Genomic DNA, 13,693 nt, shown 5'->3' with positions numbered 1-13,693 from the left:
TGTCCCCCTCTATCTGTCCCATTTTCGGGTCCGTGAGGCATTTTTGTTCTCATACTTTCCGTCTCCAAAAGATGGAAGGATTTTTAAATGAGGACCCATTCTGTTACTTTTGAGGACTTCACATTCTTAGTTACTTAAAATCTTCTAAAATGCAGTCTTTAACGGAGACAAATGGCTGTGGGAAACTTGTCATTTGGATATTCATTTTGTACGTCAATGAATAAATCACTCATGGAGTTGCACAAAAATGAGTTTTGTTTTCCCCCACATTCCGTCATACTTTGTTAATCTAAGATCTCATTAGTTGAGCATTAATCTATCCGAACCAATTTTACATTCTTTTTAGATTGGTTCGGGTTGTTAAAAAAAAAAGCAAATTGGGTATGATACAGTTGTGTTCCATCTAACAACATTTCAGTTGCAATATGTACAAAGACAAGAGTCCTACTTGTATTATGGTTGTGTTCCATCTAATCAACACCTCAATAGCAGTTTGATCATTTAAAAACCGTTACCAATATTCAATTGTAATCATTTTTTATTACACAACATTACAATCTTTGTTAAGAGAACCTTATTTGCCTATCGAAACTAGTTATCATGATAGCCTTGATACTTGTAAATATAGCATTTACCTTTGATGAAGCCTCTATTAGATTTGGGGTTCATAGATTTCTAAAGGGAAAAAACATTATGAAAGAAAAGCTTAATCAGCCCTCGGAATGACCCGTACATCAAATTGCTGAAAAAATACAACACAATTCCCAAAATCAGGTAAAAATTACCCCCCTCAGCAAACGCTTGAACACCATGCCGAGACAATGTGAATGACAAATGACACCGATGACAGATTTCATCCGCGCTGCAACTAAATATTTTCAATCAATAATGTTATATCCTCAGCATCCCTAACTCAAAGATCTAAATCCACAAATGAGAACACAATAATACATAATATATTCGAATTCACAACTGAAATCCCCACACTAAAAGATCAAAACCACATTTTTAGCTCGTGAACAAATGAAACTTCAGTCGGCAACTACTTCCCTTCATTGCCTGCAGGGCCGACAAGCACACCCTGAGCCGTTCCTTCCTTCTTCCCTCCCTCACCTTCGTTAGCATCATCTTGTCTCCTTATCTTAATCTTGTGCTTCAGCTCAAAATCTGCTATCTCCTTCTTCTTCTTCTCCAACGCTTCGTTTAAGCGAGCAATGACCTCTTCAAGGCCTTCCTTGTTGCGTTGCACTGCAGGCAGGACCCCTTTTATTGTTCGCTCTACAAGCACCCCTCCAATCATGCGGTAGCAGCGCCTTGATGGATCGAGTGGTTCTATTGCTCCGATCACAAGGGTGTGCTCGCTGACTTCCATTTCCAGCTCTGTGATTTTTGAGTAGAGTTGGTTCATCTCGGAGCGCAGAACACCGTACATGTTGGCGATTGCCTGCTCATTTATAGGTCCTTCGCTGCTGGCTATACTTGCCATGGTCCTGGAATCAAATAGAAGTTTTGAGATTATAGGTAATGTGGATTTTAAAAATGCAATAGTAACATTGAATCTTGTAGGGGATCAGGTGAAAACATTATATTAATCCAAGAGAAGTAGGTTTTGACAGGAAAAGACAGCATCAAGTTTTCAATATATCCATCAACTATTCCCAATCATTAATAGAAGAATCTTTACTGTGATAATGTTTAACACAACATTAACTAAACTGTACCTATACACCAGGTCGATTAAATTACATACGAATTTACAACATTCAAAGAGTTCAATCATCTGATCCTTCAGATATACTTTGAAACTGTACCTAAATCCGGTATATAACTGGAACTTCTCTGAAGGCATACACGTTATCTAATTCATTCCAGGTCAGTACACTCCTTAATTTTATTAATGGATTCAGATAAAGACTTTATCTAGATGATCTAGTTGATGATAGAAATGCAAGTTGAGAGTTAGTCTGGGTCAACTAATTGGTCTTCTGGTTTATTCAAGAAACTTGCTGAATATTTTATGGTTCATTTTTTATCTTTTTCGGCACGTATATAACTATTAAGTACAGAACTTAGGTATTGTTGTTTGCTCCTCATACATTTTTTAATCGAGATAGAATATGTGTTTGTTTTCCTTAAACCTTTCACTATAAATATACTTCGAACAGCCTTTTCAATCTCGAATGCCCCCCAATTCCCATTTCGTCTTTAACCATGAGCTCCAAAACCTAAAGCTTTGGTTTCAAATTCAATTTTGTTTCCGGTCACACTGTTCCAGATTTGAGTTTTGTTTCAGTTACAATCTCGAACACCCCCAATTTGCATTACCTCCTTATTCTATTTGGGTGTTTCAGTTACAATCTCAAACACCCCAATTTGCATTACCTCATTCTATTTGGGTGCAGAAAACTCCCCAATTTGTATGTTGCTCGCAATATTCGCAACAATTGCATGTAGTTAGTTCTCCAGTGAGATCCAAAACATTGACAATCCGATTCCAGATTCAATTTTATTTCAGTTTACTCTACAATGCTTCCATTTGTAAATTTAGTACTGGTCAAGTATTGTCGATAGAATATAAGAATTTAGAGTTTATAAGTGGATAAGGGTCTGTTCAGGGGAAAATATTAACCAGACCTCCTGTTCCAACTCAATTAGACCCAATTGCTATGTCCATAAAAAAGCATTGCTGTAATGGTTATAGAACGGTGGCCATTATTATTGGAACTTAATAAATTTTGTCATGAGTGCACAATTATTAGGTCCTGCAGTTTGCTCAGAATCCCCTCTCCAATATGTGTCTTTCAAGCTAGTTGTGAGAAGCCTCTGTACCCATAAATATACCTCTAATAGAATATGTAATCTGAGCAAAGTTTGACTACAGCAATTAGAAATTGAGAAATTCTGAAATCAAGATGAAGGGCTTATGGTACAGGAAGCAGCAATTGATGGTTGGAGGTGGTATAAAAGCTTTAGACCTGTGCCAGTAGACCTAATACATAATTCAGACGAGAAAAAGTATTACGAATAACTAAATCAATACATCTAATATGCTGGTATCCTTGACTGCCAAGGTCAGTGTCACTAATTCATGTACGACGATATCAAGCGAGTTTGTGAAGTTTTAGACTTGGTAACATATCATGTTGTGTTTGATAATTTTGCTCGCCAGGAGGTTGCATGAATCATACACACTCATTTCAAAAGGTTTTTGTTGACACCCGACCATTAACTACTTTTGTTCATGAACATCTCATCTACGGTGATCCTACTGATCTACAAGTATAGCAAAATTTCACTAAAAATTCGCAATATAGGTTTGTTTGGTTAGCATTGTAAAAGGATAAAATTGGTTTCCAAGGATAAAATTGGTTTCCATGCTTACCACATCACCTTTGGAAATATCAAGCCAGAAAAAGTTTACATTTATTATGTTTGATTGATTTGATAATCTATGGAGTTTATGGAGTGTTGCTAGGATCCAAAAAGAGGACAGGTTTTTGGGACAAGTGAGATGGCATCCTGTCCCGTCTCTCATTAATTTTCTTCTTTAATAGGAAGAGTACTTTTGTTAGATAAATATGCCTTTCATCTCTTCTAAATTTAAGATTAGCTAAATCCATCTCACATTAAACTCTTCTAAGCTCGTGTATTGCCGATCCATCCCTCTTATTCGATGATGACTTCTACAGCTCATGTTCATTACAACAGCAAAAAATAATAAATTTCTAAACTATCTTGAGTCATATTAAAATAAAAGATAGTTTGTTAGCAAATATATTATTAATCCATTGAACGAATAATCCCCAAATACTTTTCTTACTAAGATCATTCATTAAAATCACATCTTTAAAATGAAAATTTTGATTATCCTCTAGTTTCAATATAATACCTCAATCCAATCTGTATCCCAAGTTGATCAGGGTGAGAAACATGAGCTAGAAATAGGTATTGTATTGGAAATTCAAGAACTTCAAAAACAATAGCACCGCTCTCAAGGACTGCGAGCATCGAGCCAGAAAAATGAAGTACACTGTGTAATCCCAAAATCGACCATCCTTTTAAAATATGTGGCAGAGAAAAAGAATCAAAACCTACGAATCCTAGCATCATATATTGCTCCGATCCTTGATGGCTCACAAAAATTAGCTCCAGATCCTAAGGTATCCTCTCTGGCGATCCCATATTTGTACGATTTGGAAGTGAATCGGAATGGAGGTAGGAGGTAATCCGGATAGGTTGAGGGTGAGGATTGCTATAGGTATCAATATTTGATTATCACCGCACATAATGATACCATCCTATCCAAAAGAATCGGAACATATACGATAAAATAATTACAAATGAAAGAGTTTTAGTTTTATGATACCAAGAGAAGATAAAGAATTTGAGGGAAGGAAGGACACTGGCTTCATTTTTAAGAAATCCCAAACTACCCTTGGGTAGTGTTTTCATGTGTCTGGCTGCAAAATAAAAGCAATAAATTCAGAAAATGACTATCCACATCAAACATGTCCCATATTTTGGATGCAAAAAAATATTAACCAACATAAAAGAGGCCTTGAACAACCCCGCCGCATCAGTTTTTTCATGAAACCCATTTCAACCTAAACAATCTCTTATGCAAGTTATATACTTTTGAAAAGGAGCAGTAGTCCAAAGAAATTTTTTTGGTATAATCAAATTCATAGAAACCAAATCAATCCATGCGAGCACGAGCCCAATGCTTGTTCATATATGAATATACAAACTCTTAGGCAACATTCTAATATCTAGGTTAGTAGAGAGCTTAACCTGGTTAAAGGGTCAAAATGTTTGGGTAAAACTGAGCTAACTCTAAACTTGGTTTTTTTAGTTCCAATTTGAGCACTTACCTAGGATAGGATTTCACAACTAACCTGGTTAAGGTATTAACCTGGTTTAAGGGGCAAATAGCCAAACACACCCTTAGGGGTATCCTTATTCAATTTTAGTTCTAATTTACATGTGATGTAGAATAGAAAATTGCAATCAAGATAATACTTGCATTTTTTAATGATTTTGTAGCATATTTGAATCTCGGCATCATTATCAATATGATTATCGAATGAAGTATTAGCCTTGATAGTTTCAAATGTATATATATATATATATACTAGTTTTTACACACGTGCAATGCACGTGATTTAATACCATGATTAAGTATTTTTGGCAGTTTGTGCTTATTTTTTTCTTTAAACTCTTACATCCCAATTATTTTTTTATGTTTGTTTAAATGGGATACACCCAATTTAAATTTTCATGTTGATATTTGAATTAACAAAAAACAAATATAATTTAAAAATGATTTAAATTTTCATATTATTTTTGACCGATATGAAACTAAGCTTTATTTGAAAAAGTATATCATTACAAAGTGACAAATATTAAAATAGTGTTATACAAAGAATGTGAATATTTAAAACCAATATGGTAAAATGATTGATTTAAAGTATGTTAAAACGATGCAAAAGAGAATATGAAGTTTATTCCTAATCATTGATAGACTTCATAAAAAAATATAAATTAAAGATTAATGCTAACTCTAGTATACTTTTATATGATAAAAACATCCACATAAGAATATAAAAGTACTGAAAAAAATTCATGAAACTCCCTTCTAAAGATTCCTAATTTCACTCAAAATAATTAAACTATTCTATAAAATATTCAAAAAATATTATTTTTTATTTCTTCTATTTTATTTTTTATTGAGTTAAGATCAATCCTTCTTCAGGTTTATCTTTTATCATTTCTCGGGTAATTCTAGAGTATTATCTTCATCATCTGCATCAATTATGACATCAGACCAATTTTGTATTTTTTATGCTATTATCTTTCCTGGGCTCGTTAATTTTTTATCATCTCATTTTACTTTACAAAGAAGTCAAATGTACTTATGATGTTCAACACAAACTGCTCAAAATATAGACTTTGATTTTTTTTTCTATTTCAATGAGAATAAATATTAATTTCATATATATAAAATTCTTTGTGTTCCTAATTTATTACTTAAATAAATTAGAAGCTATCTCTTTATTTTCCTCTAAAATGAATTCTTCTGATGTGCATCCAATAAAAATTTCTGTTATTTCAATAATATTACCTTTGCTCTATCCCTGTCATTTTCCATAAAGATCTAAACTAAATACCTGCATTATTCATTACCAATTTCTCTTAGATTATAATATTAATATTTAATTTGAAGAACACAGTATGGAATTTATGAATACTTACTAATTTTTCTTATGTCTTCCATGGAGATTTTTTCTTTGATTAGGATAAAGTTATTAAATTATTTTTTAATGTAACTCATTCAGTGCTTCATTAATAGATATGTCTTATGTTAATGCCAATTCAAGTGATTCATTGACGTTTTCTGAATTTTAGATTTATTTCCATCACTTTCCCATTTGCAATGGAAATAACTCAATTCTTTTAAAGTTATCTCTAAATATTCTAATAGTTTCTCCATATGTAATTCCTTGTATTCTTTTACCCTATAAATATTATTAACGTCAAAGATTAAAGTTTCTAAATTAAAATCAATTAATGCTAAGGTATAATATTATAGTGTTTTATCATTTCTATGGATTTAAACATCTATCAATTAATGTTACGAATGTATTTTGGCTACCCCAACTTATTACTAAAATTATATGAAATTACTTTAATTTATATAGTGCCGATAATTTTTAATCTATAATATTTTTAAAAATTTTATCCATTAACCGGATGTTTTTAATCAATTCTTATTGTTTTTGTTTACCAGTATCAACTTAGACTATTCTTAGATGCTGAAAATGGATAGTAAATCCCTAAATTAGAAATTTTAATATATATATATATATATATATATATATATATATATATATATATTTATATACTATTATGAAAAATACCAACAATTACACTTTTCTTTGGCAAGTTTTAAAATTTTAGCCCATTTTTATGGTTTTAAAACTTTGAGGGTGTGATTTGTAATTTTTAAAATTTGAAAGAGTTTTTAAAAAAAATTACTTTTAAAGTTTGGTATTGTAAATTATATGTTTTCTGGTTGGTGGTAATTTTTTAAATGTTAGTATATTTCTTGTTAACTCTAAAATTTTGATGGTGTCTTATTGCAATTATTAAAATTATAGATTAATTTTGAAAAATATTAAATTTTAGCGGTACAATCGACGAATTTGATGTGCGCTAGTTAAAAATTTTGAAAATTTAGAGTTTTTTACAATTTTTAAATTTTGAAGGAGTTTTTTAAAAATTTTGAGGTTAATTTTTGGAAAATTTTAATTTTCAGTGTCTAAGGGTATATCTGGAATTCCATCTTATGTTATTTACAAATTTTAGAATTTTAGGGTGGCTTTTTATAATTAAACTTTTGAAGGTGTTTCTATAGATTTTGGAGATATTGAGGGTGTTAATTAAAAAATTTAAATTTAAATGTCAAAAATTTTAGGTGTATCATGGTAATCTTTGAAATCATCTGTGTTGTTTGTAAGTTTTTAAAATTTTAGAATTTTAATGCTTCTGATTTAAACTTTGAGGGTGTTTTCTATAATTTTTGAGGACTTGAGTGTAACTGTAATTTAAATTCTTTGCAAACTGATGTTTAATTTTTTTAATTTCAATGTTTTTTATTTTAAGTTTTGAGACATTTGGGATGATTTTTTATAATTTTAAACTTTTTAGGGTCTTTTTTGCAATTTTAAAACTTTTTATGTGTTTTTTGCAATACTTCATGTATTATATAATATGTTATCTACTTGTATTTCTTTATCTTAACAAAACTAATGATCATTTTATGTTTTATATATTTTATTAATATTAGTTTTTTTTAATTGTTAAGCTAAACATGGTTCACATAGGATTAATGATAAGATATGATTATGATTAGGATAGATTAAGATATAAATAAAATATTCAAAATAGTGAAGGGTATATATTGACCATTGAAAAATAGAATTTGATTATAGATAAGGTAGTTCAAACTATAAAGGGGTATATTTGTCTAAAAAGATTTTCCGAACTCGTGCTTTTAAAGGGAGTATGATATATATATATATATATATATATATATATATATATATATATATATATATATATATATATATATAATATATATATATATATATATGCATGTTGTATCGAGTACAGTAAAATAACTATTTTGGCTGAACTTTTCTAAAGTTAAATTATTGATTATAAAATTTCTCATTTTCTGTTAATAAATGAAATATGAACTAGCCTTTAATGAAATAATGAAAAAAAATGATAGTTGCTAATGCTGCATCGTTTTAAAAAATAACACATTAAATGATATCTATATAAATTTCATGTTATTGCCCTGCTATTCTATAACAAAGCCTTTATCCCAAAAATATAGGGTCAATTACATGAATCATATTCTTTCATTCTGTTTTATTATGGCTCATCTCCTCTATTAAGTTAATCATAATCATATCCTTTTTAATTATTTACAACCAATTTTTTTAGGTCTATCTCTATATATCTTTACTCCATTAAGTATAATATTAGCAATTTAGCATTTTTATTAACTGGTGCACTAAGAGATCTCTGTTGTACATGACAAAGTCATCTTAATTGATTCTCTCTCATTTTATCCTCAATAAGAGAAAACTCTAATATAGACTCATTTCTTAGCTTATCTTTTAGTGTATATCCACAAGATCATCTCAACATTCTCACTTCTGCTACACTCGCTTTTTTGCATAAGTTTTTTAATCACCTGATATTTTGATCCATAAAACATTGTTGGTCTTAAAATCATCTTATAGACTCTTTGTTTGTCACATAGTTATTCTACGATCACACAAGACTCCCGAAGCACTTCATTTTAACCATCCCGATTTGATTCGATCGACAATAGCATCCTCAACTCACTATCATCCGAATAATTGACGCTAAATAACGAAAATGATTACTTTTAGATATTTCTTGACCACCAATATATACTTTAGGCTCTTTTTTTTAGTTTTACTAAAAATGCATGTCATGTATTCTGTTTTTTCTACTAATTTTAAAACATTTAGTTTCAAGAGTTTGTCTCCACCTTTCTACTTTAGAAATCATACATTTTTTAAATCTCGTCAATTAATACCATATTATCAGCAAATAATATACATAGTAGCACTTCATCTAAATATATCTAGTAAGTTGGTCGATAACTAAAGTAAAAAGATAAGGGCTTAAGTTTAATCCTTGATGTAAACCTATAGTAATGGGAAACGATTTAGTCTCCCCTTCATTAGTTCTAACATTAGTTATTACTCTACAATACATTCTACTCACATCAATATACATGTATATGTACATATATGCATATACACACACACTAGATACATTTTCTTTTCTAAAACTCACAATAGTACCTCTCTAGGCACTCTAAAACTTTTTCTACGCCAGTGAAAATTATATGTAAATATTTTCTCTTCTTTCTATATCTCTCCATCAAAAATTTCAAAAAATGTATAGGTTCCATACTCTATAATTTTATAGTATTTAAAAAATCCAAGGCATTATTTTTAAAAAGCTAATTGATATTTTTAATGTTTTAATATATTTAAATTCAAAAATATATGTAGCTATTAGTTAAATTATTTTATTATTAGTTGTTATTTTTTACATTTTATTGCAACTATTAAAAATTAAATTTAATGCTTGCCTATAGTGTAGGCCGCTTTAGTCATTAATATATATATATACACTGTTTTAAAAAACCTCCGCCTAGTCCGCTTAGGCGTACGCCTAGGCCTAGGCGGTACCTAGGCTGCCTAACTAGCGCCTAGCGCCTAGGCGGTATTTAGGATGTCCACCTAGATTTTACGAGCGTTTAGAGGAGCATTGTCTGCTTACGTGGATTGCACCCTGTAGACCTTGATTGTGATTTTATATGTCGTAGCCTACACGTCCTCCAAACTCCATTAACCTCCAAATATGAACACCTCCACTACCTCCTCCGATTAAGTGGACATCCACTAAACTTTTTAACCCTTAGATGTTTCCTAGGGATCCTTGCATGATATGAAGTGACTTTTTATATGTTAAATGAGTGGATATAAAGTTTGGTGGACACACTATTCACTATCCACTTAAGTTGACACAAGTTCTACTCTATATATATATATATATATTAAATTTCTATTATGAACAAATTCTTGCTACAACAAATCATTGTCAACATAGGGCAAGGATGGTCACCAAGTTAGTTCTATTAATTCCTCAACATAAATCTAACAAAACAAAATAACAGGACAAGTCAGGCCTTGCGTGCTCTAAAAGTTATTGAATTCTAATATAAATTTGAAATTTCGAAAATTAAAAAAAAGGAGCTGCTAGATATTTAGTCATTGGCATGAGATTCTTATAGGACATTGGAGTCTTATAAGATTTCAGGTTTAGGCCCCTAACTGACACAATATATGGGTTGTGTCAGAAACCAAACCTGTTTAACTTGATAACTCTAAACAAAACCCTTCTTGGTACATCCGACCAGATCCAAGTTGGTAGCTTGGCTTTGAATGATGATGATAATATCTTGATGAAGGAACAAGTGTTGTTTTATCAGTTACCGGACATGATCTTCGTTTTATTTTTTTAAGGCTTTATCCTTTAGCATAAATAAATAAACACGCTTTATTCCTAAGGTCATTAGAAAATAGGGTCATATATCCATCCATACAAAGGTATAGTGACCCTCACTTTACTATAGATAAAAAAGAAAGGGAACAAAAAAGAAAAAAAATAATATAAAAGAAAATAAAAAATGATATGTTTTAAGGTTTAACCTGGTCAAAACATGGTCATATCAACTATTGATCATTAGAAAGGTTAAATTTCAAGGCTAAATTTAATTGAAGTACCATGATCATTTATTGTTTTTTATTAAACTATCATGAACTTCTTTAGATAGTAGTAAAATACCATGTCACAATTAAACTCTCTGATGACATTAACACGAATATACACGCCCATAATCTAAAAAAAAAAGTTTCATCGACTCAAAAACTTCAGATCCTCTTACATTATGGACATCTCCACCAGATTCCATCACATACACATCATGTACAAGGGTAACGATTACTGAAAAAATGTTTAAGCATAATGTAGTATGATGTTAAAAAAATCCATGATAGGTTAGTCTCATAAAGAGGAAGCTCATGTTAGTCGAAGAAAAATGACGAAAAATCCAGTTCATTCAAGAAATTTTAGAAATTGAAAGAAAATAGGAAAAATATTACCTATATCACTCTCCCATTCTTCAAACTAAACTGCAGAACATTTCATGTTTCTTAACCAAGAATTCCCAAATATCTCTATAAGCTTATTAAGGATGCATAAGATGAAGGTATAACACACTTTCAATCCATATAGATCTCTAGGCCTAACCTTACGATGCTCCAAACTATACCTTTTTCTGATCCTTCAACCCTTAGGATTGAACCTATTAATTGCCTTGAATGTGAAGGGGAAAAAATCAAATCTGAACTTCTCTTCTTACCACATTTAGCATGTATAAAATTAAATTGGGTTACTATTACGCCAGATTTAGCCAACTATTACACCTAGCAAATGATAATTAGCTAATCAAGTGAAAAATGAGAGGTTCTACGAGGATTTCATTCACTATAAAAGGGATGGTTAGGAATGATGAAGAGGGGTGTGAGGAAACAAGAGCAAAACAAAGACGGATTCTAATATGTTCTTCTCTTTACTTCATCATTGGGTATATTTTGTGGGCTTGGATGAGTGAGATTAAAGCGCGATCGCTGTTCTAATCTCCTCTTTGATTAGTGAATTTCTTTTTTCTTTTTTGTGATCGCCTTTAGACACAGATCAAACATATCGCCTGAATCATGTTAAATCTTTGTATTATTCTCTTCTATATACAGCTTTGTTCTTCTTGCTCTACTTTTTGTTGACATCTCCCCTATTACGAAGCCCACTGCTGCAACAGTACCCTTCTTCCTTCACTGATACTATAATAGGAATTCTGAATTCATATGAACAATTTAACTAGTTCAACAAGAACTCTAGAGCATAAACAGTCACACTTTCTACTGTCTCAAAACTGCGGATTTTAGATCTGATGGCATGCTGACTCAATACCTTTCACAAGTCAAAAAGAAACACCACAAAGCTTTTCAGATACAGCTTCCTATGGTTTACTCACTTGGTTATGGGTCATTTGACCTCCATTATCACGGCATCCACATCTTCTAAAAGTTCACTTCATAGGACCCTGAGAATGTGTTGTTATTCCTCATCAGCTGCCTAAAGAAACCCTAGCCCTTCATCAGGGTTGCAACGTTGATAAGAGTATTACACATAAGCACATCAAAGTATACTTTGCAAAACTTTCATCCAAATAACAAAGCTGGGCAAAACTTTCATCCAAATAACAAAGCTGGGCATTAGAAGACTAGACTTTAAAGGGAAATCAAGATATCTTTAGGAAAATTTTAAGTAAAACTACATTCACCCTCTCATTTAAAATCCTGTCAGAATGCAACAAAGTTCAAAATGTTAGCAAGTACACATAAACTATAAACCCTAGAATTCACAAACAGCAACACAGAACACGCACATATCAAAATTTTATCTACTACAAATGGAGAAAGAGTTGAGAGAGCGAGCACCTGCCACAAGAGAATCTCGCGGCGTTTTCCAAGTCAAGATTGTATCACTGGCATCAGTAATGAGATCGTTGCTGTCTGTCACTGAGCGTCCCTCTTTCTATTTCTCTTTGCGTGTACCCTCTAGGGCTCTAAATGGTTAGCAAAAGTGAAAAACCCAAAATCCAATTTGATTTTGAGGTATAATTAGATTCGCGACCCGAACCATAATCGATTGGATTGTATTTTTTTAAAGTATCGATCGGATTGTATTGGGGAAGTTAAAAAGATTCAAAACCAAAGTCAACTTTATATGCCTAGTTGGAGTAAGGCCGAGGCTGTGTTTGGCAATTTCATAAGTTTCAGTTTGGACTAGTATTTTAGGGTATGTTTGGGTACTATTGTGTTTTTCTTGTTCTGCTTTTCCAAAAAAACACCATGGTGTAGAGTTTTTCTCCAAACCATTTTGACAGTAGCGTTTCGAGTTTCGGTCAACAGACTCAACACTAGTTTCACCCTATGCACAATGCAGACACTATCAATACCCCGCCATGCTTCCACCCAAACCACCACCGCCACCACCTGCTGCCGCACCCCCGACAGCATATATCATGTTTTTCTACGCAATTTTCAATCTCATGCTGATGCTTCGGTTATATAAATTGTGTACTTTTTAATCATGAAAAATATAGAAGAGAAATTTCTCACATACGCATAGTATTCTAGCACAGGGTCTGTCCGAAGACCATATCTAGAGAGAGCAAGAGCATGATGCGTCCACGGCAGAGGAGATGCATGTTAGGGAAAAAAAAATTAAAAATAATAAAAAACTGAGAATAAACTGTGCAAAATGAAATTGGAAAAAATTAACAATTAGGGCAAAATGAAATTGGCACAAAATAGGCGGAAAAAAAATAAACTCCAACAACAAACACAAACAAATTAGGGAAATGTTTGACGAGAAAAACTCATGTGGAGGAGGTGAAGTGAAGAGAAAAACATGAGAGGGCTGAGTAAAAGAAAAAGCTTACCAGGGGCGGTGG

The 13,693-nt window shown here is 31.7% G+C and overlaps 1 protein-coding gene across 2 annotated transcripts; it reads right to left on the bottom strand.

Moving 5' to 3' along the window:
* LOC109837446 (probable prefoldin subunit 2) lies at positions 825-13,687 on the bottom strand. 2 transcript variants are annotated; one of them, XM_020405697.1, is made up of 2 exons: positions 13,682-13,687; positions 825-1,490 (listed from the first exon to the last, which is right to left on the bottom strand). In XM_020405697.1, the coding sequence occupies exon 2, from the start codon at positions 1,484-1,486 to the stop codon at positions 1,043-1,045; it is 444 nt and encodes a 147-aa protein (XP_020261286.1). In that variant the 5' UTR covers positions 1,487-1,490; positions 13,682-13,687; the 3' UTR covers positions 825-1,042. The 2 variants fall into 2 exon arrangements, with proteins under 2 accessions (XP_020261286.1, XP_020261287.1); XM_020405698.1 differs by lacking the exon at positions 13,682-13,687 and adding an exon at positions 13,363-13,383.

This window comes from Asparagus officinalis, chromosome 4, assembly GCF_001876935.1.
Source record: "Asparagus officinalis chromosome 4, Aspof.V1, whole genome shotgun sequence".
NCBI classification, from domain to species: Eukaryota; Viridiplantae; Streptophyta; class Magnoliopsida; order Asparagales; family Asparagaceae; genus Asparagus; species Asparagus officinalis.
Note: the sequence above shows the minus strand (reverse complement) of the source record. Positions and strands in the feature narration are given on the sequence as shown.

Excerpts from the sequence above, each read along its gene's own strand:
- LOC109837446 (XM_020405697.1), bottom strand. The coding sequence starts at position 1,486 with ATGGCAAGTATAGCCAGCAGCGAAGGACCTATAAATGAGCAGGCAATC.